The sequence below is a fragment of the Serinus canaria genome, chromosome 8 (genome assembly GCF_022539315.1).
Source record: "Serinus canaria isolate serCan28SL12 chromosome 8, serCan2020, whole genome shotgun sequence".
In the NCBI taxonomy this organism is placed as follows: domain Eukaryota; kingdom Metazoa; phylum Chordata; class Aves; order Passeriformes; family Fringillidae; genus Serinus; species Serinus canaria.
The window spans coordinates 26,460,501-26,485,966 of record NC_066322.1 but is presented as its reverse complement, the minus strand read 5'-3'; the positions used below and the strand labels follow the sequence as shown (position 1 = coordinate 26,485,966).

At 50.9% G+C, this 25,466-nt stretch overlaps 1 protein-coding gene across 2 annotated transcripts in view; it reads left to right on the top strand.

Annotated features, from left to right (window-relative positions):
• Window positions 1–25,466, top strand: part of ASTN1 (astrotactin 1) — a 58,229-nt gene that overhangs the window by 15,528 nt on the left and 17,235 nt on the right. For both annotated transcript variants that reach the window (XM_050977584.1, XM_050977583.1), the window contains exons 2-9: window positions 7,110–7,297; window positions 11,805–12,201; window positions 13,879–14,025; window positions 14,472–14,579; window positions 15,646–15,795; window positions 16,598–16,765; window positions 16,965–17,049; window positions 25,119–25,193. In XM_050977584.1, the coding sequence (XP_050833541.1) occupies window positions 7,110–7,297; window positions 11,805–12,201; window positions 13,879–14,025; window positions 14,472–14,579; window positions 15,646–15,795; window positions 16,598–16,765; window positions 16,965–17,049; window positions 25,119–25,193 (1,318 nt within the window). The remainder of the gene's footprint in view (window positions 1–7,109; window positions 7,298–11,804; window positions 12,202–13,878; window positions 14,026–14,471; window positions 14,580–15,645; window positions 15,796–16,597; window positions 16,766–16,964; window positions 17,050–25,118; window positions 25,194–25,466) is intronic.

Here is a 25,466-nt window from a genome sequence, read left to right as displayed (position 1 = left end):
CCCCCCTGTCCCAGCACCGCTGCCTGACCTCCCCTGGATGATATGCTCTGATGTTTTCCTAAGTGCCTGGCAGATGGGCTGCAGTGGCCAGCCATTACCTTCCCTGCCAGCCCCTGATGGATATAAATAGTCCTTGGCCTCCCTGTGGAAATTGCTGGCTGGCTTGTAAAGCTGAAGGGAATCTTGGCAAGTTGTCTGGGGGCTGTAGGCTCTGACAGCACGGAGGGCTGGGATTTGAGAAGGGGGAGTTTCTGGCTGGGTGTGAAGAGGATCACCTCTGTCACTCGGAGGGAGCTGCCCTGGGGTACCCCCTCCTCCCCTGAGGCAGTGCCTGGGAGAGCAGAGGGTCTCAACCATTCCCAAAGGGACACATGGATGCGGGATGCATCCTTGAATGGTGGCCTGGGTAGCACAAAGCTGGCTGGGCAGGGTGGGGCTGGTGGGTTATTGTCCCTTGGCATCTGCAGCCAGCACTGATAACTGAGGAAAAAAAATAGTTAAAACTGCAGGATATCTGATATGGTCCTTTCCCTGCTGCCCAGGGATTTCTCGACCTAGGATGTGCCTCTGGGCTCCCTGGCTCAATAGCTGCTGGTGGCTCTGTCTCCCCTGAATTCAGTACCTTTTGCAGTGCTTTCATACTTTATGGTGGATGAAAAAGAACCTTTTGTTGGTTTTTACACCTGTAAATCCTTGCAAAGGGAGAAACAGTGAATAACCACTGCCTTTCCCACTGCTCCAAGGGCCTGATGGTTTTACAGGCTTTTATCATGTCCTCACCCTGTTTGGTTCCTTGACTGAGGAGTCCTAACACAGTTGGTTTCTCCTCTTCACAAAGCCATTTGCAACATCTCATCTTCCTTGTACCCCTCCTCCAAACCTTCCAAGCTTTGCCTGCTCCTTCTGGAGATGGTTGACCTGAATATCACTTGCAGGATTCCAGATCAGCTCGCTCTCACCAAGGTTGAGTTTCACCTGCCCACTTCCTTGCCCGCTTTCCTCCTGCACTTCTCAGCTTCAGCTTTGAGAAGACTAAATTTAGCCTTGGTGACCAACTTTGTCATCCTCCTCCTCTTCCAGAGTGTTTCTGAGCAGCCAGGGTCCTGACAAAGATCTCCGTGGGGCTTCCTGGTAACCTCCTTTCATCCTGAAAACTAAACCCTTACTCCTCCCCCACCTGGTGGGCTTCAGGACAACTTTCCTTCTCATCCCAGCACCTCTTTGGTGCTTTCGGAAACTTTGAGGGTGGGTTTTGACAAGAACTTTTTGAAATGAGTCTGTCAAATTGGATCACCCTTATCGACTGGCTTACAGTGTTGGGTGACCTATTTTTACTGATGCACCTGCAGGTTCCTCTAACAAAGTGTCCAGGGCACAAGCTGAATTCACTGGTCTTTAATTTCCTTGATGCACAACAGCTTGTGTAAGAAATTGGGGTTTCCTCTGGCAGGTTTTCCTTCTCGAGTTGCTCACCCTTTCAGAGTGACAGTGGTTGTGTTGGTGGAGTTCTGCAGTTCGTAGGTGAGCACCATCTGAGCTCAGGGGTTCGTGCCCTCCTTCTCACTGATTTGCTGGGACACAGTTTAGCCAGGGTAGTGATTTTCCATGGCTGACTGGGAGCCTCTCCATCATTTGGACCCTTTCCATGGAGACCTGATCTTCCCTCTGGAAGGGGTGACATGACAGCTTTGCAGGGTGACATATCAACTACAGATGTGGTCCCTTCTGGGGTTTTTATAGCAGCATGGCATCTTGGAAGTGCATTCACACATTCTCTTTATTTTCCTTTTGCTCCCTGTCGTGGGTGGGTTCTTTTGAAGATGACTGTGTCACCCGAGTGTTGGACCAGGAGGTGGATCTGCCTCCCTTCCCACATTTCCTCTGTAGTTCACAGCTACAGCAGATGGGACCAAAGTGACAAGACAGGAGTGAAAATCAAACACCAGCCAATGTCCCAGTCTGCTTGTTGTTGTCCCCCAGCTTTAGGTCAGAATTGAGAAAGGTGATGGGACAATAACCTTGGAGGGGAAGGGCAGGGGGGGCTGCAGAGCACACCTGGTCAGCTCAGCCCCACGAATGATGGATCAGTGTCCTCTGCTCAAAAGCAGTTGTGCAGCTCAGGGTTTGTTGTTGAGGAAAGGGAGGGGTTAGGGCTCTGGCACATTTGGGACAGAAATCCCAGTTCAAGGCTGAAGCGTGGCTACGGCTTTGAAATGTAACTCCCTGGTGACCTTCCCAAAAGCAAAGACACCCTGCATTCCAAGGAGAAACCTGGCTAGCTGTCAGCCATGCTGGGGCACCTCATGGCTTCACGTGTACCAGCCCCAGGCTCAGGCATCCTGGTGGGGTGATCTCTCTGACCTAGCCTCGGGGAGATCAGCACTGCCTCTTCCTCAAACCTTTGTGTTCTCCCATATCCATGAGACTTTTGGAGACTTTCCCCCAGGGGCCCTCTCCCATGGAGCATCACTATATACAGTGATGTTTATGTTTGCTGGTATGGTAAAGCTGGACTGTCTTGAAAAGGCAGAATGACCTGCAGAATGAGCTGGTTTTGCTACCTGGGACTGGAGACAGGAAAAAAATGCAAATGAAATATGGGTAGTCAGTGATGAATGTGAATTTTTAAAGCAGGTCCATAAAAACACTGATATTATCCCATGAATTATCTGTCACTGAAGCCCTGGAAGTATAAATGAGTTAAGTATCAAGATAAGCATTTTGACATCAGAATTGGTAGAAATCAAGGCCTGGGGTCCCAGCAGAGAGAGCAAGTGACTCATGGTGGGAAGGTCCCCTGAGTCACTTCAGGCACTGGAGACCCTGGGAGAGTGCAAGGCTTGATTTAGCTGAGTTCAAGCCCTTTAAAGGATGAGTGTGGTTTAGGTGTGGAGCAAAAGCTTTAGCTAATGGGGAGCTTAAATTAACCCACAGTCAGGTTCCGGATGGAAAATAAGGCAGGTTTAAATGTTAACGAGGAAATGCAAGTCCAAGTCAAAATCTGTGCTTGGCTCTGTGAAATGGGTCTGTGGAGACCAGCATTATGGCAGAGTTCATTTGACTTATTGGAGGCATCATTTAGTGCAAAACGCTTCCAAATGGAGAGGAAAATTGTTTTGCTGGGTGTTCTTTCCCTCAAAAGGCCGATGTGAGTTTTGAAGGAGAGTTGCTCTCCTGGTGTGCCACCATGCCAGCTCTCAGCGGGGTGATGAGGACATGGGAGGAGGGCCAGGTCAGCACCAGCTCAGGTGCAGAACTGGGCTGTGACAGAGGTGTTGCCTCCCAAAATCAGGACATGCAGAGGTGCTGCCTCCAGGACTGGGTTGGCTTTGTGTGGGACAGCTGTCCCAAGGGAAATGAGGCTGTTTGGGATAATCAAGAACAAAGCAGGCATAAATCCACACCCCTCCAGCACCTTCAGCCTGGTTTTTTGTCCTCTCCTCAAATTGCTCCTGTAGAACCTCTCTGTCCCCACTGCAGATGGTCTGGGAGGGGAGCAGCCACGGCCCTTTTGTTAAAAGCAGCAGCTGGGCCCTTTGGAGGCTGCTGCTCCTGCAGATATGAAGGACCTGGACCACGTTTGATACCAGGTGAATGTGGCACAGCCTAATTAGTGGCCTCCTACTGTTATTAACCTCTGACTCAGACAGGCTATTTTTTAACAGAGGTGCAAGAAGTTAATACTAGAGCTAATGGCTTGCTATCCAAGGCCTTAATGAAAGCCATGCAGGGACCAGGCTTTCCATCAATATCTTTCAAACTTTGAACTTGAAATTATCTTCTCCCCCCACCATTTTTTTTTTCTTAAATTTTTGCCTTTCTGCCTACTTTTCTGCCTCCTCTAGGACATCCTGGCCCCAGTGTACAAACTGCTCAGCAGGGTTGACAGCTGCTCTGTAGCAGAGCTGAAACCCTACAACATCCAGATAAATCATCCCAGCTGGCTACATGGGTCACTGTAGCATCCCACCAGCTGGGGAGATGTCTGCTTGGAGAGCAAGACAAAGGGAAAAGTGAAATCTCTTGGACTGGGAGAAGAGAGAGTAAAGAGATGCTGTGTTGGGGAGGAAGCTTGGTCTTGATCTTGTCATGGTCTTGCTTAAACCAAACTCCAAGAGAGCTTCACAGATGCAGGAAAGCATTCATATGTGCAAATTTTTCAAGTAGAAATGGAGTAGGATAGAGGCAGCTGTAGCTTTGCTAAGACACTTGAGGAAAGGAGGAGAAGGTCCAAGGCTGAAGCTCTCTCATCCAGGCACTGCCTCAAGAGCCAGGGCAGGAGCAGGGATGGTGGAGCAGCCTTGTCCTGCAGTGTGATGGAGGGCTCATAGCCTGCCAGTTTGGGGTGGTGGCAATTGATTTCTGGGGTGTTTTCCTTTGCCTCTTGCACTTCTGGCCTGTGTGCAATGCAGCTGCAGGGTCACATCCTGATGTCTGGTGAAAGAGGATAACACGCTAAGGCTCTGTGGTTGGACTGTGCTCTTCTAAAACAAGAACCCATTTTTTATTGAAATATTTTTTTCTTTTTTAAAAAAAAGCCTGTTTAAATAAATTTGAAATTATGACAACCCATTTTAAGGCTTAAATTTACTATAATCTATTAATCATTTAAATAACTTCCATCAAGGATTTCTTCTCAAATATTAATGAGCTGAAGGGTGCTGCTTTTACAATGATATGTCAGATCAGGGGGAAAACATCTCTAACTCCAGCTTTCTAAATGTCACAATGTCACATACTTAGTATCTATTATTTTCACTCCTTACAATGGAGCAAACGCTGGTATTTACATTTTTTCCAAATGTCAGTATGGTGAGTTCCTGCTGTGCGTGAAAGTTCTTGCCTTAATTACCCATAATTTCACGTTAGCAGGCAGGTGCAGGGAGAGTGTTTTCCTCCATTTCAGCTGGTTCATACGAAGTTGAGGAGCCATGGGGAGCTGGGAAAGCGGGCAAGCTTGATTTCCCCTCTCAGTCCATGAATAAAGACCGTGTGGGAGAGGAGGAGATCTGCTGCTTCAAATCCTCCTGGCTCCCAGGACCGGCTTTTCAAAGGGCATCTGCCTTCCTAAACACACAGCTCAGCAGTGAGAGGGAATTCCAAAAGTGCTTCTGGCTTCCTGGTGACTTAACTCAGGGTTTTGCTTGCCCCCAGCGTGGTGCAGTGCTCAGCATCCCTGTGCTGGGGACACTCCAAGTGCTCTGATCACTGCCCGTGCTGAGCACAAACACTCTGCCAGCTCACTCGCTGTGGCTGATGGTTCTTTTGATTAATCAAATCAGTTTGGGAGGATGAACCTGGTTCCCCATGCAGATTTTGCCCCCCCCGCTCCTTCCCCACCTCCCCCGGCAGCCAGCTCACTTAAGGCAGCCTAATGAAATTAATTAACAGCAAATTTAAAATGTTGGTTTTCGGCGCTGTAATTGAATTCCAGTTTTCATTTGAAGGCAGCATGAAACAAGCAAAATAAAGATGATAATTTGCAAAGTGAGAGGGGTGCCTTCCCATTGCCAACAATGGGGCAGATACAGGAGGGAAGGCTGTGCCTCAGTGGGAAGCTGATCGTGTTTTTTCTGGTCATCCCAACAAAATCTGCTATTTTCACAAAAAATAGCTAACAGGCAAATGGCAGGCTGGAGCTGATGGCTGAGATCGAGCTGGTGTGAGATGGAGATCAAGTTGATCTGGTCTGAGGGAGACACAGTGACTAAAACAGTGCCCATCTCTCCTAGGGAGAGGTGCTGGTGTTACCCTGTCCTTGGCTGGGACCCAGCTGTAGGATGTCCCTGAAATTTTGGAGTCAGCCAGGTGAATTAGGTCTGATTTGGTATTTAGTGTCCCTGCCTGGGTGCCCTCTACTTCCACGACAGCCCAGCTTTGTCCATCTGTCCCACTGCCCCAAAGTCTGGAATTAAAGGTACTCAGGGAAATAGGGCTGCTTGGGCAGGAGCTGCAGGCACCTCTGCAGGACTCTGGGCTGAGTCCTGGGTGGAGAGCTGTAGAAAATTGTTGAAAACTGAAAACCTCTGCAGTCACGGCCAGGTTCATGTTTCACTGCTCACAAAGGATGGTAAATATTTTGTCTGCAATAATTTGTGGTGTGCTCCCAGTGATGCCATGTTGCTGCCAAGAATTGGTCCTGTATCCTGTGCTCCCAATGTCTGAAGCTGTGTGGGTGAAACCTGCCCAAATTAGAGCTGGAAGGACACTGCTGGGTTACTGCTGTCAGTAAGTGCTCTCTCCCTGCACCACAGTTTTGGAGAGGATTATTGGACATCTGGATTACACCCAGAAATATGGTTTTACTCCCCCTTTAGCCCTTCAGGTTTGTGATTTATGTAGGGGCATCCATGGTGCTGGCAGGAGATTCTCAGGACTTCTGCTGGTCAGAGTGACCCCAAGATGGGTTAGGAAGTCTCTGTTCCCAGCCTGGCAGTCGAAGAAGGAGTCAGAACTCTTCAGTTCTCGGTCTCAAGGTTTTTTATTGTATCTTATCTATAAAATTCTTTCTCCTGGCCTGCCAAGGTCTGTTCAGCAGGACAGTCCAAGGCACTCTGCCTGCCCCTGGGGCAGTGTTATCTTTTTATACTAAAAACTACATGTGCAATATTTACCATAACTTCCCAATACCCATCACCTATGTTGGACAGTGAGCTTCTGCTCTAAACCAATCTAAAAGCGCCAACATCACAGCAGAAGGTGGAGGCCAAGAAGAAGAAGGAGAAAGGCTGGACACACCCAGATTCCTCCATCTTGCCCCCTGAACCCCCATTCTAAATACCCCAAAAATCTGTTTTTCACTCTATGATAAATTCACTATCATTCTACTTAAACTTTTGTGGCTTGTAATTCTTCATGTAAGGTTGGTAATTTTTTCCATGGGTCATAATCAAAGGCACAGGCATCTTGGGCTCTGTGCCAGGGTCTCTGTGCCCCCTGGCAGGGGTTCAGGCAATCCAGGCCAGCCAGAGGGATGTCCTGAATTCTGACATCGATGACTAGAGGGTGTGCATCCTTTGGTCCCTCCAGCCATTTTTTTGGGAAGGGGTGAACATCTCCCGCGAACCCTCCGCTCCACATCTCCCCCTTGACCAGCTTTGCTCTTGCAGAGATCTCAGGCAACACGGATGACATCCCTCTGGTGCGCTGGCGGCAGCAGTGGCTGGAGAATGGCACCCTGCTCTTCCACATCCACCACCAGGACGGGGCCCCCAACCTGCCCGGCTTCGAGCCCACCGAGGAGCCCCAGACCGAGTCGGCAGAGGAGGAGCTGAGGATCCTCCACATCTCTGTCATGGTAGGTTGTGGGGGCCCAGCTCCCTGGGTAATGGTTGTGGGTTTCTCTGGGTCTGGATTGAAGGCACTGGAGACAGTAGTTCGGGTTGGGACTCAGGGGTTTATTATTTCTTATCAGTAAAACAGTCTCACTGCTGTGAGTTTGGCAGCACAAAGTGGCCAGCAATCTCTTGGTACAAGGTCTTTTAAGGCTAAACTATCCAATTAAGAACTGGCACCTGGATTATTTTCCCTTTTAATCCAATTACTGATCCCAAAGAGCCCCCAAGGCAGACTTTTCTGCCCAATTACAAAATGCCACCCAAACCCATGGAGAAGGAGGAAGAAGAAGCATGAAGAAGAAACTCAGGACAACACCCTGTGCCCTCCATCTTGCTTCCATCCACAACATACTAAAAACACCAAACCTAAATTTCTCACCCAGTGACACACCTACACCGCTCTCTATAATCCATTTCACACTTTTGTGGATTCCAGTCTGTCTTGAAGTCTGGAAAACTTTCTCCATGAATGAGGGTCAGAGTCAGTGCTCCCCTGGGGGTCAGGGCACCCCAGGGCAGACGGAGAAATATTCCTGGTGCCCTGGGTTTCCACAGTATGTGATGGGAAGGCAGCTCCTCTTTAGCTGCCCAGAAGCCTGTAGAAAATACAGTGGCTTTTGAAAAGCCATTTATTTCCCCATCTGGCTCCAGCTGCCCTAGGATGGGGAACTGTGGGTGGTTAGGATGCCCTGAGCACCTCTGTGAGTGGTGGATGCTAAATGCCTTCACAGGCTGCTTCAAAGCTCTCCCTCAGTTTGCATCACTTTGAAAATACATTTGTGGGGTGCCTTTATCCCCAGGGGTTCTGTGCTTTGGAGGTCTCAGCCAAGTTAACCCAGGGTTAACCCCCATTGACTCGTCAGGAGCCCTTTGCCCCATGCAGGGCGCCTGCTGCCCTCTGCCCCAATGCACAGCCTGTGTCACAGTGCCACCAGGCACTGTCACCACCACTTTTATCAGCCTGGCAGCCCCGTGGCCATGGTTTCATGTGTCGAGGTCACACAGCAGTACTCCACCCAGCCACACAGAGAGAAGGTTTTAAAGGCAGAGAAAGGAGAAATCTGTAGGTTGGGGGAAGATCTGTGGTGTGTTTGTCGATTGTTTGGTTTTTTTATGAATCCTACAATTTTTGTGCCACTGGAAGATAATTAGCCAGAGACAATGTGCTGCAGAGGCTGCAAACAGGCTGTTCAGTGGTGTCTACCCTAATAAGAGCTTCAATTGCTCTTCCAGATTGCAGCCCCAGGCCAGGTTTCTCCTCCATCATTTGTGCTTGATTAGTCTGAGGAAAAACAAAACTGTTTGCAAAGCCACTCCCCAAAACATCTTGCACCATTATCTCAGTTTCACTGTCTGTTCCCAGCTGCTCCTAAGAGGGTGCATCACCTCTGGAGAGGCTGGCCCTGCTGTGGTCCTGATCTTCTTGGGCACTGCTGTATGCCAAGATCAAGGCAGGAGTGCCTGGCTGAAGGTTTGTTATGGAGCTGATGAAAAGGATGTCTGCAGCTCATCACTGTCAGACCAAAATGTGCAAATGCAGATTGAGTCCTCCTCTGCCCTTTTTTCCCCACCACTCTCAGCTCTGCTCCAACAGCATCCTTACCTCCTGACAAACAGAGGTTGGCTTTTGTGCCAGGAGTCAGGATCACAGGAGTCAGGATCACGTGGCATTTTCAAGGCTGGTTTTCTTTCTTTGCTGTGTGGTTGCCAAGGGAAGAGTGGTGAGTGAGGGATTGTATCCATCGTGACCAAGGTCTGCCCGTGGACTGCGTGAGGAGCACTCCCACACCCATCCCTGGCAGGGCTCCTCTCCCAGCCTTCCCATGGATGCTGGGCTGGGGGGAAAAAGGCAGAATGGGATTTCAGTGCTCCTGTGCAGGGAAAAAGGAGCTATGAGGTGGTGGTCTGACCCTCTCCAATAGGCAGTAGGTAGGGGGAGACTTCAGTTCTGGCTTTCATCCTTCTCTCAGAGCCTCTTGAAATCTCAAGAGTCCACAGGCTGCTTTTCTCAGGGATAACTTGAGCTCTCAGACTATTGGGGCAGAAGAAACTCATTTTCAATGAAATAAAAAGTCTCTTTTGTGAACCCACAGCCACTGCCTGAAAAAAGTGAGTATCCACCAGAATTCAAGCTCCAGCTTGGTCTCTCCTGTTTACCAGCACAGGTGTATGGCAGAGCTTGCTGGTGTTTGGGGGATTTCATGTGCATACAGAGGGTGAAGGAAAGCCAGGAATGCCCTGGGATTACTCCTACCTGCTTGTCATGCCAGCTGCAGGTGGACTTTCTCTAGGGTGATGGAGAGCCTTGACAGAGGAAGCCACCTCTGGTGGGGATGAGGATAATCCCCACTAATTTATGGATCACAGGAACTCATGGGGATTGGGGTATGATACAGAATTAGGCTCCCACTTTGCCACTAAATATCCTGCACGACTATGCCAGGCACTTTATACAAAGGCATGGAGTGATGGAATTGGACTGATACAGAGATTAGATATTGGGAAGAAATTCTTCCCTGTGAGAGTGCTGAGGCCCTGGCACAGTTGCCTAGAGGAACTGTGGCTCCCCCATCTCTGGAAGTGTTCAAGGCCAGGTTGGACAGGGCTTGTCCCTGCTTTTGGCACAGGTGTTGGAATTCAAGGTCCCTACCAATCAAAAACATGGTAGGATTCTATGGTTCCAATGATTCAGGGCAGGTTTTCAGCCCCAGCAAGATTTTCTGACTTCCTGGCTGTAGGCTCCCTGGCCAGAAAGATGCCAGCCAGCCCCCTAACTTCTGCAGGACTGCTGGTCCCCTGAATCACTGAGTTTGTTCCTCTTCTTTTTTTTTTTTTTTTAATTTTTTTTTTTTTTTTTTGGTTTTCTTTTATTGTTTGGGTTTTGGGTTGTTTTTTTTTTTTGTTTGTTTTTTTTTGTTTTTAAAGAAATTTGGGAAGGCTGCTGGGATGGTGCATCAGAGCTCCATTATTCTGGAAATGAAAGTGGGTTAAACTGTAATGGCCATTAAACTTCCTTTTCCAGCTACTTCTCATTCAATAATTCCCTTAATGTTTTATCCTAATGGAGCAGATTATTACTATTATTTTATTTTCTCAAGATCACCTGTTGCATAGAAAAGAGGAGAGAGACCGGAACTGTGGATGGACTCTGAGCTCTTAACTGGCTCCACATGCTTTTTCCTGTTATTGTTGTTATTATTCTTGGCAGATTGTGCATAAAGGGCCAGTCTGGGGCTTTCATCTCCATCTGTGATATCTTGCAGGAGGGTGATCTTGGGGACAGTGGCAGGATGGCAGGGCCAGGTGCAGTTCTGGGGTCCATTCCTGTGTGACAGGAGCTTTTTCATCCTCTTTCCCCAAACATGCTCCCCAAACAACCCTTCAGTCATCTGCCTCTCTCAAGCCTTGATCTCTTCTAATCTGTGCTGCAATTTCTGCCGGATACCCTGGGAACATCTCCCAAGATTGAGAGTGACAGCACTGAAACCGGTTGGAAATGGGTCAGAAAAAGTTGCCCCTAGGAGCATTTGCCTGGAATAAAGCTGATCTCTGTTTTCAAAGGCAGGAGAGTGAAACAAAACATGCTTTGCTTTAAATGCTGCTTTTTCACGCCTCGCTGGTGACTTCAACTGGTCCAGCCCAGGGCAGGCTCCAGGCCAGCACTGGGTGCTCCTGGTGCCAGCAGACTCTTGGAGATGGGCTCCCCTCTGCCACCTGGAGCATCCCTGGGGTGTTTGTGTCCCAAGGGATGGCAGATGCCAGCCCCTGGCTGTCACTGTAGGACATGAAAGAACACAAGCGCACACCGCTGCCCTCAAGGTGAGGAAAAGGGAAGTTTATTTTCTGACTCTAAGATTTACAGTTTTCCAAAAGTGACAGTGGATTGGAGGGTGACAGTGCCACCTCTCCAATGACACCGGACAAACCAACAGTTTATCAAATTTCTCCTCTTCCATAAAAGATTGCAAAACAATGAGTTATTTACAGAAAGTGTATGAGTGTGGTATTCACATGCCCTCTGAACAGAGAGAAGCTGTGGACAAGCAGAGAAGAAGGAAAACACAATTCTTATCTGGCTTGTTGTGCTAAAGTAGAATGCAGAATGGAGATTGTTTACCCAAAGTGAGGGTGTTTTGTTCCCTTGGCCTGTCAGGGCCAAGAAGTGTGTGTGTGTGGGACTGTCATGGGACAGTCACGAGAGAATCAGAGATGAGTGCAGTTCTGTGCAGTTGTGAGCGAGAGCGAGCGCACAGCAGATTCAGTTCAGATGGAATGTACACGGTGCAGTATAATGAAATAATTCCTTGGCCTTCTGATGATGGAGTCAGATGAATCATTCTCTCCTTCGTTGGAGTCGCCTTTGGTTTACAACAGGGAGAAAATTCGTTACAAGAATGTAAACATCAGAAGGCTTAGAAAACCCTAAAAAATCAGGGCGACACCTGGCTGACCCCTGTGTGCCCGCAGGGAGGGATGATCGCCCTGCTGCTGTCCATCCTGTGCCTGGTGATGATCCTCTACACCCGCCGGCGCTGGTGCAAGCGTCGCCGCGTGCCGCAGCCCCAGAAGAGCGCCAGCGCCGAGGCCGCCAACGAGATCCACTACATCCCCTCGGTGCTGATCGGGGGCCACGGGCGGGAGAGCCTGCGCAACGCCCAGCGTGTGCAGGGCCACAACTCCAGCGGCACCCTCAGCATCCGCGAGACGCCCATCCTGGATGGCTACGAGTACGACATCACCGACCTGCGGCACCACCTGCAGCGCGAGTGCATGAACGGCGGCGAGGACTTCGCCAGCCAGGTCACCCGCACACTGGACTCGCTGCAGGGCTGCAATGAGAAGGCCAGCATGGACCTCACGCCAGGTGGGTTTGGGCTGAGCTGGCTCCTTTACAGCTTGTCTTCTCCCTGAAGTTCGTGTGTGTGTTTTCACTGGAGTGTTGGAATAATTACCAGTATGGCTGCATGGGACCTGCCTGAGCTTGTCTGGCCCTTGCTGCTGAGCCAAATAGTGGCACTGTGGTGTTTTCACCCCAGAGATACTTTTGGCTAGCTGTGGGATGGAGCTTTCCCTGTAACAGGGGCTGCTCCTCGGGTTTACCTCTGCTGGAGAAGCTTTAAGGGGATGGTGAAGGAAAGGAGTCAGTTTTGATCCAGAGCTTTATTCTGGCCCACAGGCCTCTGAATCCAGCAACTGATCCAACAGAATTCCCAAACTGGGTGGTTTGCTCGCCCTTTTACTCAGGGGAGAGAGGGAGGGAAGGGGTAGGGGACCACTGACCAGGTACAGGAGGGGAGGTCTCAAGGGACAAAGGACACCCAGATGGCCCAATGTCTCCCCAGGGGTAGGGGGCATCTTCTGAATTCTGCCAATCACTCAAGGCCCTTCTGGAATGCCAGGATTGACAGACAGTGCCAGCAGGGGGTAAGGGAGGGGGAGGGAGAGGTGACTGACACATCTGGCAGGGAATTATCAGGGAGGGATCCGAGGTTATGAGGTAAATCCTGAAATCACAGTGCAACACCAGAGCATTTTCCCTGTTTCTCTGGGTTTTCGTTGGGTGTGAGGTGTTGGTGGGGCCATCGCTGCAGCCAGTGGAGAGCAGTCCCTGCTGAGTGGGACATGGCTGGGACAATGCAGCTTTGTGGTTTCCATGGCCTGACAGAGAACCAGAACGGGGCTCCCGCTGTGTTGTGAGGTCCCCAGGATGAGGTGAGAGATGAGAATTGACTCCAAGTTCTCAGAAGGCTGATTTATCATATTATGATATTACATTATATTAAGAGAAAATGATATAGTAAAACTATACTAAAGAAAGAGAAAGGATACTGACAGAATGCTAGAAAAGAGTGCTCATGAAAGCTCGTGACTGACTCCTCAGAGTCTGGCACAGCTGATGGTGATTGGTCATTAATCAAAAACAATTCACGTGCTGGGTAAACAATTCTCCAGATCACATTCCAGAGGAGCAAAACATGGAGAAGCCGAAGCTTCCCAGCTTCCCAGGATAAGAAATCCTGGCAAAAGGATTTTTCAGAAAATATCATGGTGACATGGCTCCCTCCATGCTATCCCATCGTGACCCCCAAACTTCTCTTCTGTATCCCCAGATTTCTGGTGTCATTTTCAGGTGAGGTTTTCAGTAGCAAATTTTTACTTGCCTTCAGAATGATTCAGAGTGAACACTGGCTATCATCAGCAGGGATTCTTTGAGGCTTGTAACAAACCTGTTCTTTGGTCATATCACTAACTGAGGCATCCAACCAAGATCATGGTGTGGTGCCTGAAGCTCTCCTGCATATGAAGCAGCACCCTGAGAGGCTGAGTGTTAAATCTCAGCTTTTGGCTAGTTTGGTGGAGGTGCCAGTCCTCTTCAGGATTTGACCTGCTCATGAGTGTGCCCTGGGGGCAGCTCATGGCTTCAGCACCTTGATCACCTCAGGATGATCTGGAGATGGACCCAAGCAAACCTTTCTCTCACCTCCCTCCCTTTAAAAGTCTTCATCCCTGAAATATTTTGCCTTCAATCCCTCCTGCTCAGGGAGCGACAACGCCAAGCTGTCCCTGATGAACAAGTACAAGGACAACATCATTGCCACCAGCCCTGTGGACTCCAACCACCAGCAGGCCACGCTGCTGTCCCACACCTCCAGCAGCCAGCGCAAGCGCATCAACAACAAAGCGCGAGGTAGGGCGGCCCCTGGGGCGGGTGGGGCGCCTGGGGCTCCCACCCACCCACCTTCCTGCCACCCACCCTCTCCTGGGATGGAGAAATAGAACCAGAGCGTGGAGAGAGCATGGGAAAGAGAGTTTGGGTGGGGAGAGACGGAAAAGTTGGCGCCTGCCAGGATGCGAGTGATGCTGGGCTGGTTACGAAGATGCAGGTGGTGTTTGCCCCAGTAAATACTGCAGGATACTGGCACAGCCATGGGGAAAAGGTGCAAGGTAACCCGTGGGGGGGGGTGGGTCTGGCTGTGTGTGCTGGGAAGGGGAGCAGATGCTGTCCCTGCTGCGCCTGGCAGATGGAGCTTCTGCTCTGTAGTGCAAGCTTTCCCTGAAGGGTGGTGTAGGATGCCAAGGTTTGGGGCGGCACAGTGCCAACCCCTCCATGACTACACTCAGTGTCCCCTGCAGCTGGCTCAGCGTTTCTCAACCCCGAGGGGGACTCGGGGACAGAGGCAGACACCGATCCCCAGCTGACCTTCTACACGGACCCCTCGCGGAGCCGCAGGCGCAGCAGAGGTGGGTGCAGGTGCAGAGGTGGGTGACCAGCCATCCCTCTTGCCTCATTTGCCATTTCTTCTCTGGGTTTGGAGACTTTTGCATTGGCAAAAAGGTGGAAACCCAAGCGCAATCCCAGCTGCCGCAGGCAGGCACCGGTCCCTGCTTCGCAGCAGGCTGCTGCTGCTCCCCGGTGGAGCTTCTCAGCAGAGGATGGAATATATTCTGATGTTTTGCTGGAGGCTCCTGCTGGGCACTGGTGTATATTAATGAGTAACACGCTTCAAAGGCTGGCCCGTGCCTTGCCGTGCTGCTGCTCAGCACCGTGCACATTCCAGCTGTACGTGCACCAGAGGATGGGAACAGCCTCGCTCCCCAGGCAGGAGTCTTTCCCCACTGCCCTGCTCTGTCCCTTTGGGAGGTTTCCTCTTCCCAAGAGGAAAGTTAGTGTCTGTTTTCCCTCGCTGAGCCTCGTTTGCTGGATGATGCCTTGTTTTTCTGGGAGTGCCAAGACTGGGAGCCATCTCCTTCAGCTGAGGCTGGAAGGCTCAGAGACAGAGACAGACATTCAGGCTTTGTCTCCAGACAGTTGTTTTCCACTCAGCTTCTTCAGCTGAAAGATTAAAAGTCAAAGACTTGCATGCTCTGAGCAGTTAGGGCTCTCTATTGCTTTTCAAGAGCATCAGCGAGCCTGTTGTCGTGACAAAAATAACCCGAGTGAAGTGCCAAGAAGGAGTGGGGAAAACCAGGGTGCTGCATTTACCTTTTTTTTCCCCTAATATTGCTGCTCTGCTTTAAAGCTCTGCTGCTGCAAAGTTCTCAGCATGCTGCAGCGCAGGGTGTGGGAGAGCCAGGGCTCTGGGGGATCGGGAAGATCTTGGTCACAGCAGGAGAGAGGGATGGAGAGTCCCATGGCAAAGGCTGCTTCATGTTCTTCAGAGTCCAAAGTGACTCCATTTGATTTGATTGAGGCTGGATTTCCAGGGGGCTGGGCAGGGTCTCTGCATCCTGAGGTCCCCTGGCTGCACCCCAAGACCTTCCTGGGTGCTGCAGGTGTCAGGTCTGACTGGGCTCCTGTGTTCTGCAGTGGGGTCCCCCCGAAGCCCTGTGAACAAGACCACGCTGACCCTCATCAGTGTGACGAGCTGTGTCATCAGCCTGGTGTGCTCTTCCCACATGAACTGCCCCCTTGTTGTCAAGATCACCCTCCATGTCCCTGAGCACCTGATCGCTGACGGTGAGCACCCCCTGCTCTTACCCACTCCTTCCTACCCCACTCTGTGAGGGAGGAGGAGAGGGGGAATGATGGACAGGATGGGGGCAAGGCAGGAGGGACAGGTGGGTGTGGAGGGCACCAGTGGGACAGAGGGAATGGGCATGGCGTGGAGGGTATGGGCACAGGATAAAGAGGATGGGTGGAAGGCAGAGGGGGATGGAGGGGATGGGTCCGTGACAGAGGGGATGGTGTGAGATGGAGGGTACAGTGTTGGGAGCAAGGGATGGAGTGCTACAGGGTGGAGAGGATAGGCACAGGACAGAAGAGACAGACAGAGGGTGGTGATGGCTGTTTTGGGACACAGGGCTTGCTGCAGGATGGAGGGGATGGGCACAGGGTCAAGGAGATTATTGCAGGCTGGAGGGGAATGGATATGGGATTAAATGGACCATGATGGGATGAAGGACATGGTGGGACAGAGGGATCAGATCTTTGTGTGTGACCAAGGGGAAGGGTGTGGGATGGAGATGGCTGGTGTGGGACAGAAGGGAAAGGCACAGGATGGAAGGTATTATCATGGTATGGAATGGAGGGGGCTGTCATATGGCAGACAGGATGGGCACAGGACAGGATTCCTTGTGGCACAGAGGGAACTGCTGTCAGAGGGTACTTTCTCAGGAAGGAGTGAATGGGCAGGGGATGGAGGGATCCATCACAGGATGGGGGGCAAACATCACGGGATGGATGGGATGCAGGAGACCACCATGGGATGGAGGGTGCAGCAGCAGGTGGCTGTCACTGACTCCCCTTGTCTCGGTGGCAGGAAGCCGGTTCATCCTGCTGGAGGGGAGCCAGCTGGATGCCAGTGACTGGCTGAACCCAGCACAGGTTGTCCTCTTCTCCCAGCAAAACTCCAGTGGGCCCTGGGCCCTGGACCTCTGTGCCCGGCGCCTCCTGGACCCCTGTGAGCACCAGTGTGACCCCGAGACAGGTGAGTGTTCCTGGGGGTGGGCTGGGTCTGTGAGCTCACCTCTGCCCCCTCAACCCAGCTGTGCTGGGAAGGTGCTTCCTCACCTTCTCTGGAGCTGCTGGGTGTGCTGGTGTGGCTGCAGGCTGCACTCGGCAGGGAAGCACATGGAAAGCCTTCCCATGAGTGCTCTGCCATGTCCCTGATGTCCCTGTCTCCACAGGGGAATGTCTCTGCTATGAAGGTTACATGAAGGACCCTGTGCACAAGCACCTCTGCATCCGGAACGAGTGGGGAACGAACCAGGGGTGAGTGCCCAGGCTTGGAGTGTCCTCACACGAGCTGCTGGGCTTCCACAGCTCCTCACCACAGCTGTGGAAACTTCTTGGATGGCAGAACCATGGTAAATTCTTAGAGGCACCTCAGTGAACTGTAAGGTCAGCACACAGCTGGGCTCTGTAGCAGGTCTGCGGGAGGCGAGGATTTCTGGTCTTTGAAATAATCAGAATTGATGTACCAGAGGCCATTGTCACATTTCAGAGCCAAGACCCCCTGGAGAAGATGGAGGCTGTTCCTCCCACCCTTGTGTGCACTATCTTGGGCATCCTGCCCCTTGTGGGGCTTTCGTGTTGGGTGTGTGAGGCATCAGAAGAGGGCTGAGGTCGGGCTGAGGTCCCCAGTGAAAGCTGGGAAAATTAAATGCTTTGATACTGTGGCTGGGGGAACAGAGGAGTCACCGTCTGCTCCAAGCTTTACACACCTGGAGGTGGTAAAGGAAATTTTTCTGATGTTTCAGCAGCAATTTGGTGGTGGATTCCAAAAGTTCCCACCTCTCTGTGACTCTCAAGGGGGTGCTCCACCTCAGTACCCATGGGTCTGTGGTGTGCAGCTCCCAGGAATGGCTGGAGCTGGTGTGCAGAAAGCCAAGACATCCCCAAATTCAGAGGTGCATCAGCACCAAGCCTTTTTTTTTCCCCCTTATCTCATTATGCTGCAACTGGATCAGTGGTGCACGTGGCAGGATGCCCTCTCTGAAGTTATTAGTGTTCACAGTGGGAAGAGAAAAATCATCAAAGGCTGGGTTTGGTGTCCCCCCTGCCGTGTCACTGTGCTGGGGGCTGGCAGCAGTGGGGGCTGTCAGTGCCAGCACAGCCCCGCTGTGTCCCTTTGAGCTGGGGCCCTGGGGAGAGCACTGCTGCTCCATCTCCAGCCCCCTCTCTGTGTTTGATCATTTTAAAGGCAATTTAGCACCAGCTGTGTTAGACAAGCTGTCGCTCTGGGTGCCCTGAGCCAGGGCCACGCTCGTGGTACAGGTGGTCCCATGGTGGGGATGTGCTGGGGGGTGTGGTGATGGTCCCCAAACCTCTGCAAGATGCCACTGCTGGGGAAGGAGAATACAGGCAGAAACACAACTCCTTGTCCTGTGTGTCCCCAGGGGCCAGTCCAAAAGGGATGTCCCCAGCTCCTCTGTGCCATCTCATAAGAGGCACTGAGTTGTGGGCTGGGGGGTGTGTGTGTGTGTGGGGGGGGGTGTTCTCCCTGTTTTGGGAGGTGTTGTGTTTAGGAGTGTCTCACAGTGGGCTGGAAAGAGCCCACAGCCACCCACAACATGGTTTTGGTGTTTTGGGCCCAACACCTTGCAAAAAGCAAACTGGCAAATGACTTTGTCCATGGAGGATAGTAACAAACATGGATAAGCACTGTGGAAAAACATTTGCTTCCTGACCCTCTGCTTTTCCTTTGCTCCTGAGCGTGGGTCTGCAGCTTCACACTTTTCTTCCATGCACACTGCTCTTCTCCAGCTTTTTCCTGATTTAGCTGCTTCACTTTCTGAAGGCAAAGTGAAGAAAAAGATGCTGCTTTCCAGGTAAATTGGGAAAGAATATAGATGGTAACAAGCAGGAGAGAAGCCAAGGGCAAGAAGGACCAATACATTCCTAAAGCCCTCTGGATCTGTTTGCATCTCCTGACCCAGCTTTGGTGTCAGCAATGCCCATCTGAAAGGTGCTCAGGACCTCCCCTGCTCCTCTGGGGGATTTGGGGCTGCTTTTTTAGACCTATCTCCAGTCTGAGACTCCCACAGGAGCCTTTTCTCTGCCTTTTCTCCTGCAACAGGATTCATTCCTGGCCAGGGTACATCTTGTCTTTGTTTCTTCTTGTATACCAGAGTTGGCTATGACAAATTATGTGCAGCATTTCTGAAATATTTTTCTGTTTGGGGCAGAGAAACCTGGCAGTTCTCTTTTTCCCCAGGGTGCAGCACAGCCCTAGACCATGGTGGGGCTGTCAAAGTTCTTCTGCCCTTCTCTGGGCTCTCGAGAAGGCTCCAGTGCTGCAGCTGTCACCATCCTTAGAAAACTCTCTCAAGCCTCTTGGAACTGGGGTCATTTTGTGTTTCTTCATGGAACTTGTGAAATTTTTGTTTCATAAAATGGTAGCAGCTGAAACCACATTTCACCATCCCTACCTGCAGCTTCCACTATTTTTAGAGGCTCTTGAAAGCATGTTCACACTAAGCATTGTGTTTTTGAGGGCAGCTTGGTGTCTAATGAGAGGTTTTTTTTCCTTTTCTGCTGTCTGTTCCTGATGTCCAGGTGCTGCTTAGTGCAGCTCTGCCTGGAAGGGCTTGTGATGGTGGAGGTCCTTTTTGCATGAACCTTTGGCCTCCACAAGGTCATGACAGTGATGAAGTCTCTTTAGCCTAGGAGAACCATCTTGTCAGAGCCTGTTTACCTGAATAACTTGTAGCTGTTAGCTGCTATTTGTTTTTTGGGGTAGAGGTTGAGTGCTGTGCTGTCTTTTGTTGGGCTCATCAGCTCACTCCCAGTTCCAGCCCAACCAGGTGGCCTGCAGGCTCACCTGAAAGAGATGTTTGCAAATATTCTGCTCTCTCCCCCCATCTCAAGGTGAGATCAGCTGTGCCTGAAACATTTCTGACTACTGTTTGTCCAATATGCTCTGAACCCTGCAATACTGGAGTGATGTGCTGCTGCCACAGGTCAGTCCCCAGAGAAACCACACTGGCCCTTGGTCAACAAAGCAGAATTTGCCAAATCCCTTGACAAACTTGGGAGTGATGTGTTCTGCATCTGACCTCCTCTGTTTTCCCTGGGTGGCTTTTTTATCTGAAAACTCATTTCAACCCTTTGGTTTAGATAGTTTTGCCATGGGTTTGTTTTTATTTACAGTGATGACAAGCTGGCTCAGTGTCTGTTCACTCAGTAGCATCTAATTTTGCTCATGAAGGCGAGCTCATCTTTGTACTGTATTGGTGATGGCAGGGAGAAGCTTTTTGTGTTGTGTGTGTGTATTTTGGGTACCAGACTGAGATCCACGCCTCCACACTGCATCTTTTACCCAACGTGTCCGGACCCTAAGTCTTCAGTTTTTCAAAAACTCAGATCTTTTTGATCACAGATAGCAGATACATTTGATCAGCTGCTTTTTTTTCCTTTCTTTTGTCGGGGGGGGGGGGAGGGTGTGCTGCTCTTTGCCTGTTTTAAACAAATCTGTCTGGTGCTGTTTGTGTGCTCACAGTCTGTCTCCCTGCTTTGATATGCATTGTTAATTAGCTGCTTTTCCACTCTTACTCTAATGTTCCCTGAGCAGGATGCAGTTTCTAGCAATCCTACCAGCCACGCTTCATCTTTGCTCATCAGACCAAATTTCTGCCGTTCTTTTTGTGGTACGGCTTGGCCAAAAATCAAATCAGCACATTCTGTCTTTAGTTAATAAACTGCTACCTGCCTGCATCTGTACTTTTTCATCCCAGCCCTTGGATCCATCTCAGACATGGCTTTCCCCTCCCCAAGGTGCACTTTTCAGCCTCCCCCGTGGAGATTTGAGGTGTTCTGCATTGAAGGAGTCTTTTTTCAATGGGCTCTTTCAACTTGCAGTGGGCTTCACTGTGGCCTGACATGGTGAACCTGCCAGGCTGGGTGCTCTCAGACTGCTGTAACTGTTGGGAGACTGTCCCACCCCAGCCTTGCTGCCCCACCCGCAGCCTTGCACATGTTTTTTCCAGCACAGGGCCCGAATTAGTGCATCAGCTTGTGCCTTGCTCGCCCAGCTCCCTGACCATGGACCGGACAGGAAGTGAAGGAACGTCCGGCAAGGAAGGCCAATGCCGCCCGGACAGGGCCGGGCGGTACGGCACGGCCCTTCCTGCCCTGACCTGTCCCTTCACCTTGCCCGTCACCTTCCCTTACCTTCCTTCCCTTCCTTCCCTTCCCTTCCCTTCCCTTCCCTTCCCTTCCCTTCCCTTCCCCACACCATATCCCCATCCTGGCACGGCACCTGCTCCTCTTATCCCATCCCACAGAAGAGCGAGGGACACACTGAAGTGACAAGTACAGCACTTTTCCTGCTTAAAGTCTTTATTTTTCTCTCTTCTTTTTCTCCCCACACCCCTTTTTCCATCTCTTTTTTTCCCCTTGCCTCTCTCCATCACCTGCGGTGAGCCACTGCTTTGCAAGCTGAAGGACAGCCTGATAAAAAGCTCCTGCTTCTTTCACATCCTTTCACCAAGCCACCCATCCGCCTCCTCCTCCCGCCTCATTCCCCCGGCAGATTCACGGGCAGCCCAGGGAGAAAGTGCCGGCATTAGCATTTTTAATAAAGAGCTGCTTGCTGGGAATAGCAGGGTGGGAGGGGCGGGAGGGGGAGAGGCACCGGCAGCTGAAACCCGAGCGGAGCTGGGGAGGAGCTGCCGGGGCCATTGCCGATGTCACTCTGTGCCCGGGTGGCATCTGCTCTCTGCTCTTCTGCCAGCAGGGTGGTTAGGAAAATCAACCCACAAACACCAGAGGTTCATGTCCAAAAAGGAGACAGAGGAGACCTTTCTGGCTTTATTGGAATAAAGGGAGAGGCCATGGGGCATTCCCCTGGGATCTCTCAAATTTTTGGAGGACACAGCCTCCTTTTTATCCCAATTTCCTGGCCTCATTTCCCTTCTCTCTTTCCCCATTTCTGAGGTACTTGAGAGGTACAGACTTCCAAATGCCTGATACCAAAGATTTCCCTCTCATGTACAACCCTCCCTTTTCATTTTTAATTCTTATGGAATTTAGGGTTTTTTTCTTCTCCATTGTTTCTTTCATCTTTCAATGTCTAATTTCATTTATCAGCAAACCTAAAGTTTATTTGTAAAAGCAAATATCTTTTCCCATTCATCAATCAGTGGAATCCTTTCCATTGTTTCTTCTGTCTCCCAGTGCTGGTTTTATCTGCCAGCAGACCCACAGCTGGTTTGGAAAGACAAATCCACTGCTCCTCTCAGGGTGGTTCTGGGTCTACATGGGTCCCCACTTTGGGGTCCTGGGTGCAGCAGGGATGCTCTGGTCTCCTCACCCTGGCGTGGCCATCCTTGTGCTGTGCACTGGTTGGAAAGCCTGAAAAGCACAGGAGGCCAGGGAACCAGCTCTGAAGTCACCTATTCCAGTGTGTAACAACCAACCACTTTCTCCTCCAGTGACATCTCAGTCACACTCCCCTGCAGCAGCTTCTTGTGCCTTCTCCAGAGACCCTCTCCTGCAGCCCCTCCAGCCTCTTGCCAGCTCCAGCTGCTCCAGGTTAGCTCGTGGTGGCCACATCCTGCCAGCTTTGGGCTTATTCCTCACCCCACCCATCTTGTCTGGAAGAGTGTTGCAGGCAGTGGGGACAAGCTGGAGCACAGTTCTTGATGCTACAAGTCAGTCTGGCCTCCTCCCCTAGGGGCTGCAATTGAAGCATGGCAAGGGCTCTGTTGAGCTGGTTCAAAGCATTGCCAGCAGTGCCAGGTTTGGAGGGCTTAGGAGGTGTTTTGTGAGCTTCCACTCAAGCCCAAATGTGGAGCAAAGCATCCAGATAATGGTCCATCTAGAAAAGCTGAAAGGCTTAAGATTGTCCTGGGGATCCACTTGGCAGCACTTTGGCCTTGGGAACTTGCTGGTTGAGTGTGGGGAATGTGGTGGTTCTCAGGTGCCCTGGTAATTCCCCATTTTGTTGTTCCAGATGCCTACCTGAGTGCCAAGGCTTGCAAGAAGCCGAGAGCTGTCATTTTTGGCCCATTTAATCCAACCTGATCAGCTGCAGAGCTGCTGATCATTCCCACTTTTCTTTGTGAGCTCCGAAGGCCATGCAACCCTGACTCTCCCCTGCCATGTAGGGATGTAGCTAAAGGCTGAACATTGCTTTTAAGGGGCTTTTTTTTTTTTGACCCTAAGTAAGGGAAAAGTGTGGCAGGCTGAGGAGATGGCACACATCTCCCTTCCTGGAGTACAGAAACCTCTTCCCTGGATCAGAGCCATCATCACTTTTTGCAAAGGCATGTAGCATTGGGACAAGGGGTAATGGGTTCAAACTGACAGAGGGCAGGTTTGATTAGATACTAGGATGAAATCCTTCACTCTAAGGGTGGTGACACCCTGGCACAGGTTGCCCACAGAAGCTATAGCTGCTGGAAGTGTTTAAGGCCAGGCTGGATGGATCTTGGAGCAACCTGGTCTAGTGGAAGATGTAGAGTGTGATCTTGTCCCCCAGTGAGTTGCAGCTGGGTCAGTTGCTGAAGATTGGAGGTGGGCCTGATCTTAACAGGCCACACCTGCAATCAATAAGAACTGGTGCTATATAAGAGTAAGGAAAGAGGAGTGAGGAGAGTCAGATTACTGCCAGGACCTGGAGAAGTCAGTGTGTAGAGGAGCTGCCTGTGAGGAACATCAAGAAGGTATGAAGCTCTGATAATACGAGATCCTCGTGCTATGATGATGATAGAACTCGAGGTATCTAAGACAATAGAACTTGAGTTATCGAAGACAACAGGAAGAGGGCTGGAATGAGAAGATCTTTAAAGTCCCTTTCAACCCTGGCCATTCTGGGACTCCATAATTGCAGGAATTTTAGCCACATTTGGAAATTGCCTCCTGGGTGGACACAACATGGCTTGGGTGCTGATTTCGATCTCCCAGGAGGGTCCAAATACACTGGCTCCATGTCCTGGGTGTGTCCACATGTGCTACCAGGCAGAGGTCTGGCAGTCCCTGTGCATCTACAGCACCTGCCCCAGCACTGAGCTCTGCTGCAGGCCAAGAGCAGCTCTCCACAACCACTTTTCCACCTGAATTGATGGGGAACAATGCCTTGCTTCTATACAGCCTCTGCCTTTGTTCCCAGCCTGATGTGCTCCTCAAAAGCAAGAATAAAACCCATCTGCAGGAGCACTGGAAGGTGGGGGAGTGAAGCATTCAAGGTGTTGGCAAGACACAAGGAGCACATCTCTTTCTGGATGAAGCTGACCTCATTCAAGGCAATCCGATTGTGGGCTGAATGTAATCCCCAGCTCCCAGCTGACCAGACAGGAAAACAGCATTGTATCCCAGCAAAGGAATGCTGTAATCCTGCAGGCAGGATTTTTGTATTATTATTATTATTATTATTTTTGTCCTTGCTGAAATAACTTCAGATTAGAAATTAAACTGCTTGTGTAGGAGAGCTGTAATTGCCTCGAGAGAAAATCCCTGTGCTTGTCACTGGCACCTGACACTCTTGACTCTGAATTTTAGCAGCAGTGATGCGATGGGATGGAAAATCTCTCCCCAGCTCTGAGCTCTTGCAAAGGGGATTTGGAGTTTCAGGGTTTGGGAGTGGGGTTCATGTTGCCTGATTCAAAGCCCACCGTGGCTGGGTCTCTTGTCTGTCTCACTCTGCAAGTGGTGGTCTGCCAGCAGGGCTGTGCTGCTGGGGGTTTGTGTCCCAAAGGTGTCATGGCCATGGGTGTCCCACTGAAAGGCACCAGCCTCCACATCTTAGTGGCTCATCACTCCTCCCCCTGTGCTATCTACGATAGCAGGGATGGACCAACTCTCCAGCCTCCTGCTTGGCTCCATACTTCCACCTTGTCTTCCAGCTCCCTTTGCAAACCTGCCCCGCCTGGAACAGTGAAACTCAAAAGTGATAATAAGGCAGGTGGTGAAACTGGGGTCCCAGGCTTGATGTGCTGCCTGGCAAAACCTCACAGGGAGAGGGTCCAGCTGTGGTTTGGTTTTGTTCTTGCAATTCAATAGCTGTGATGCAAATGCCTAAAAGAGGACCAGGCAGGTGGTAGCAAGCATGAAGGGATGTGAGGATGGCTGGAGTGCATCCAACCCCAAAAAAACAGGTGCAACACACCACTGGCCTATTGGCAGGTTGGAGCTGGAACGAGAATCTGATGTTGTAGGACCCCAAAATTAAGATCTCAGATCTGAGGCTATTTTATTGTGTTGTCCTGGCTACCCTCGGAGTCATCCTACCCCAGGACCCTTCTGCATGTGAGCTGAGGGCTGAGCAGGGGAAGCATTTTGGGCTGCGAGCAGCTGTGAGGACATGATGCTGGTGTGATGCTCCTGGTTTTCTTTTCCAGGCCTTGGCCATACACCATCTTCCAGCGTGGCTTTGACTTGGTGCTGGGCGAGCAGCCTTCTGACAAGATTTTTCGGTAAGTGGTGAAGGCAACCTGCTCAGCACATTTTGGGACTTAAATAGAACTCAGGGAATGCAGGCAGCCCAGCTGGCAGGGCTGAGCACAGCTGTCCTGTGCCACCTCCTGGGGACATGTGAGCATGGCTGGGAAGATGTCCCTGCAGCTTCATGTGGGCGCTGGATACCCAGCAGCCAGCTCCTCCTCTCTGTCCACGGTGAGAGTGAGTTTTAGGCTCTGAAGGAGGGTTTCTATGGAAAATGAAAGTGCCTTTTTTTAAAAAAAATGAAG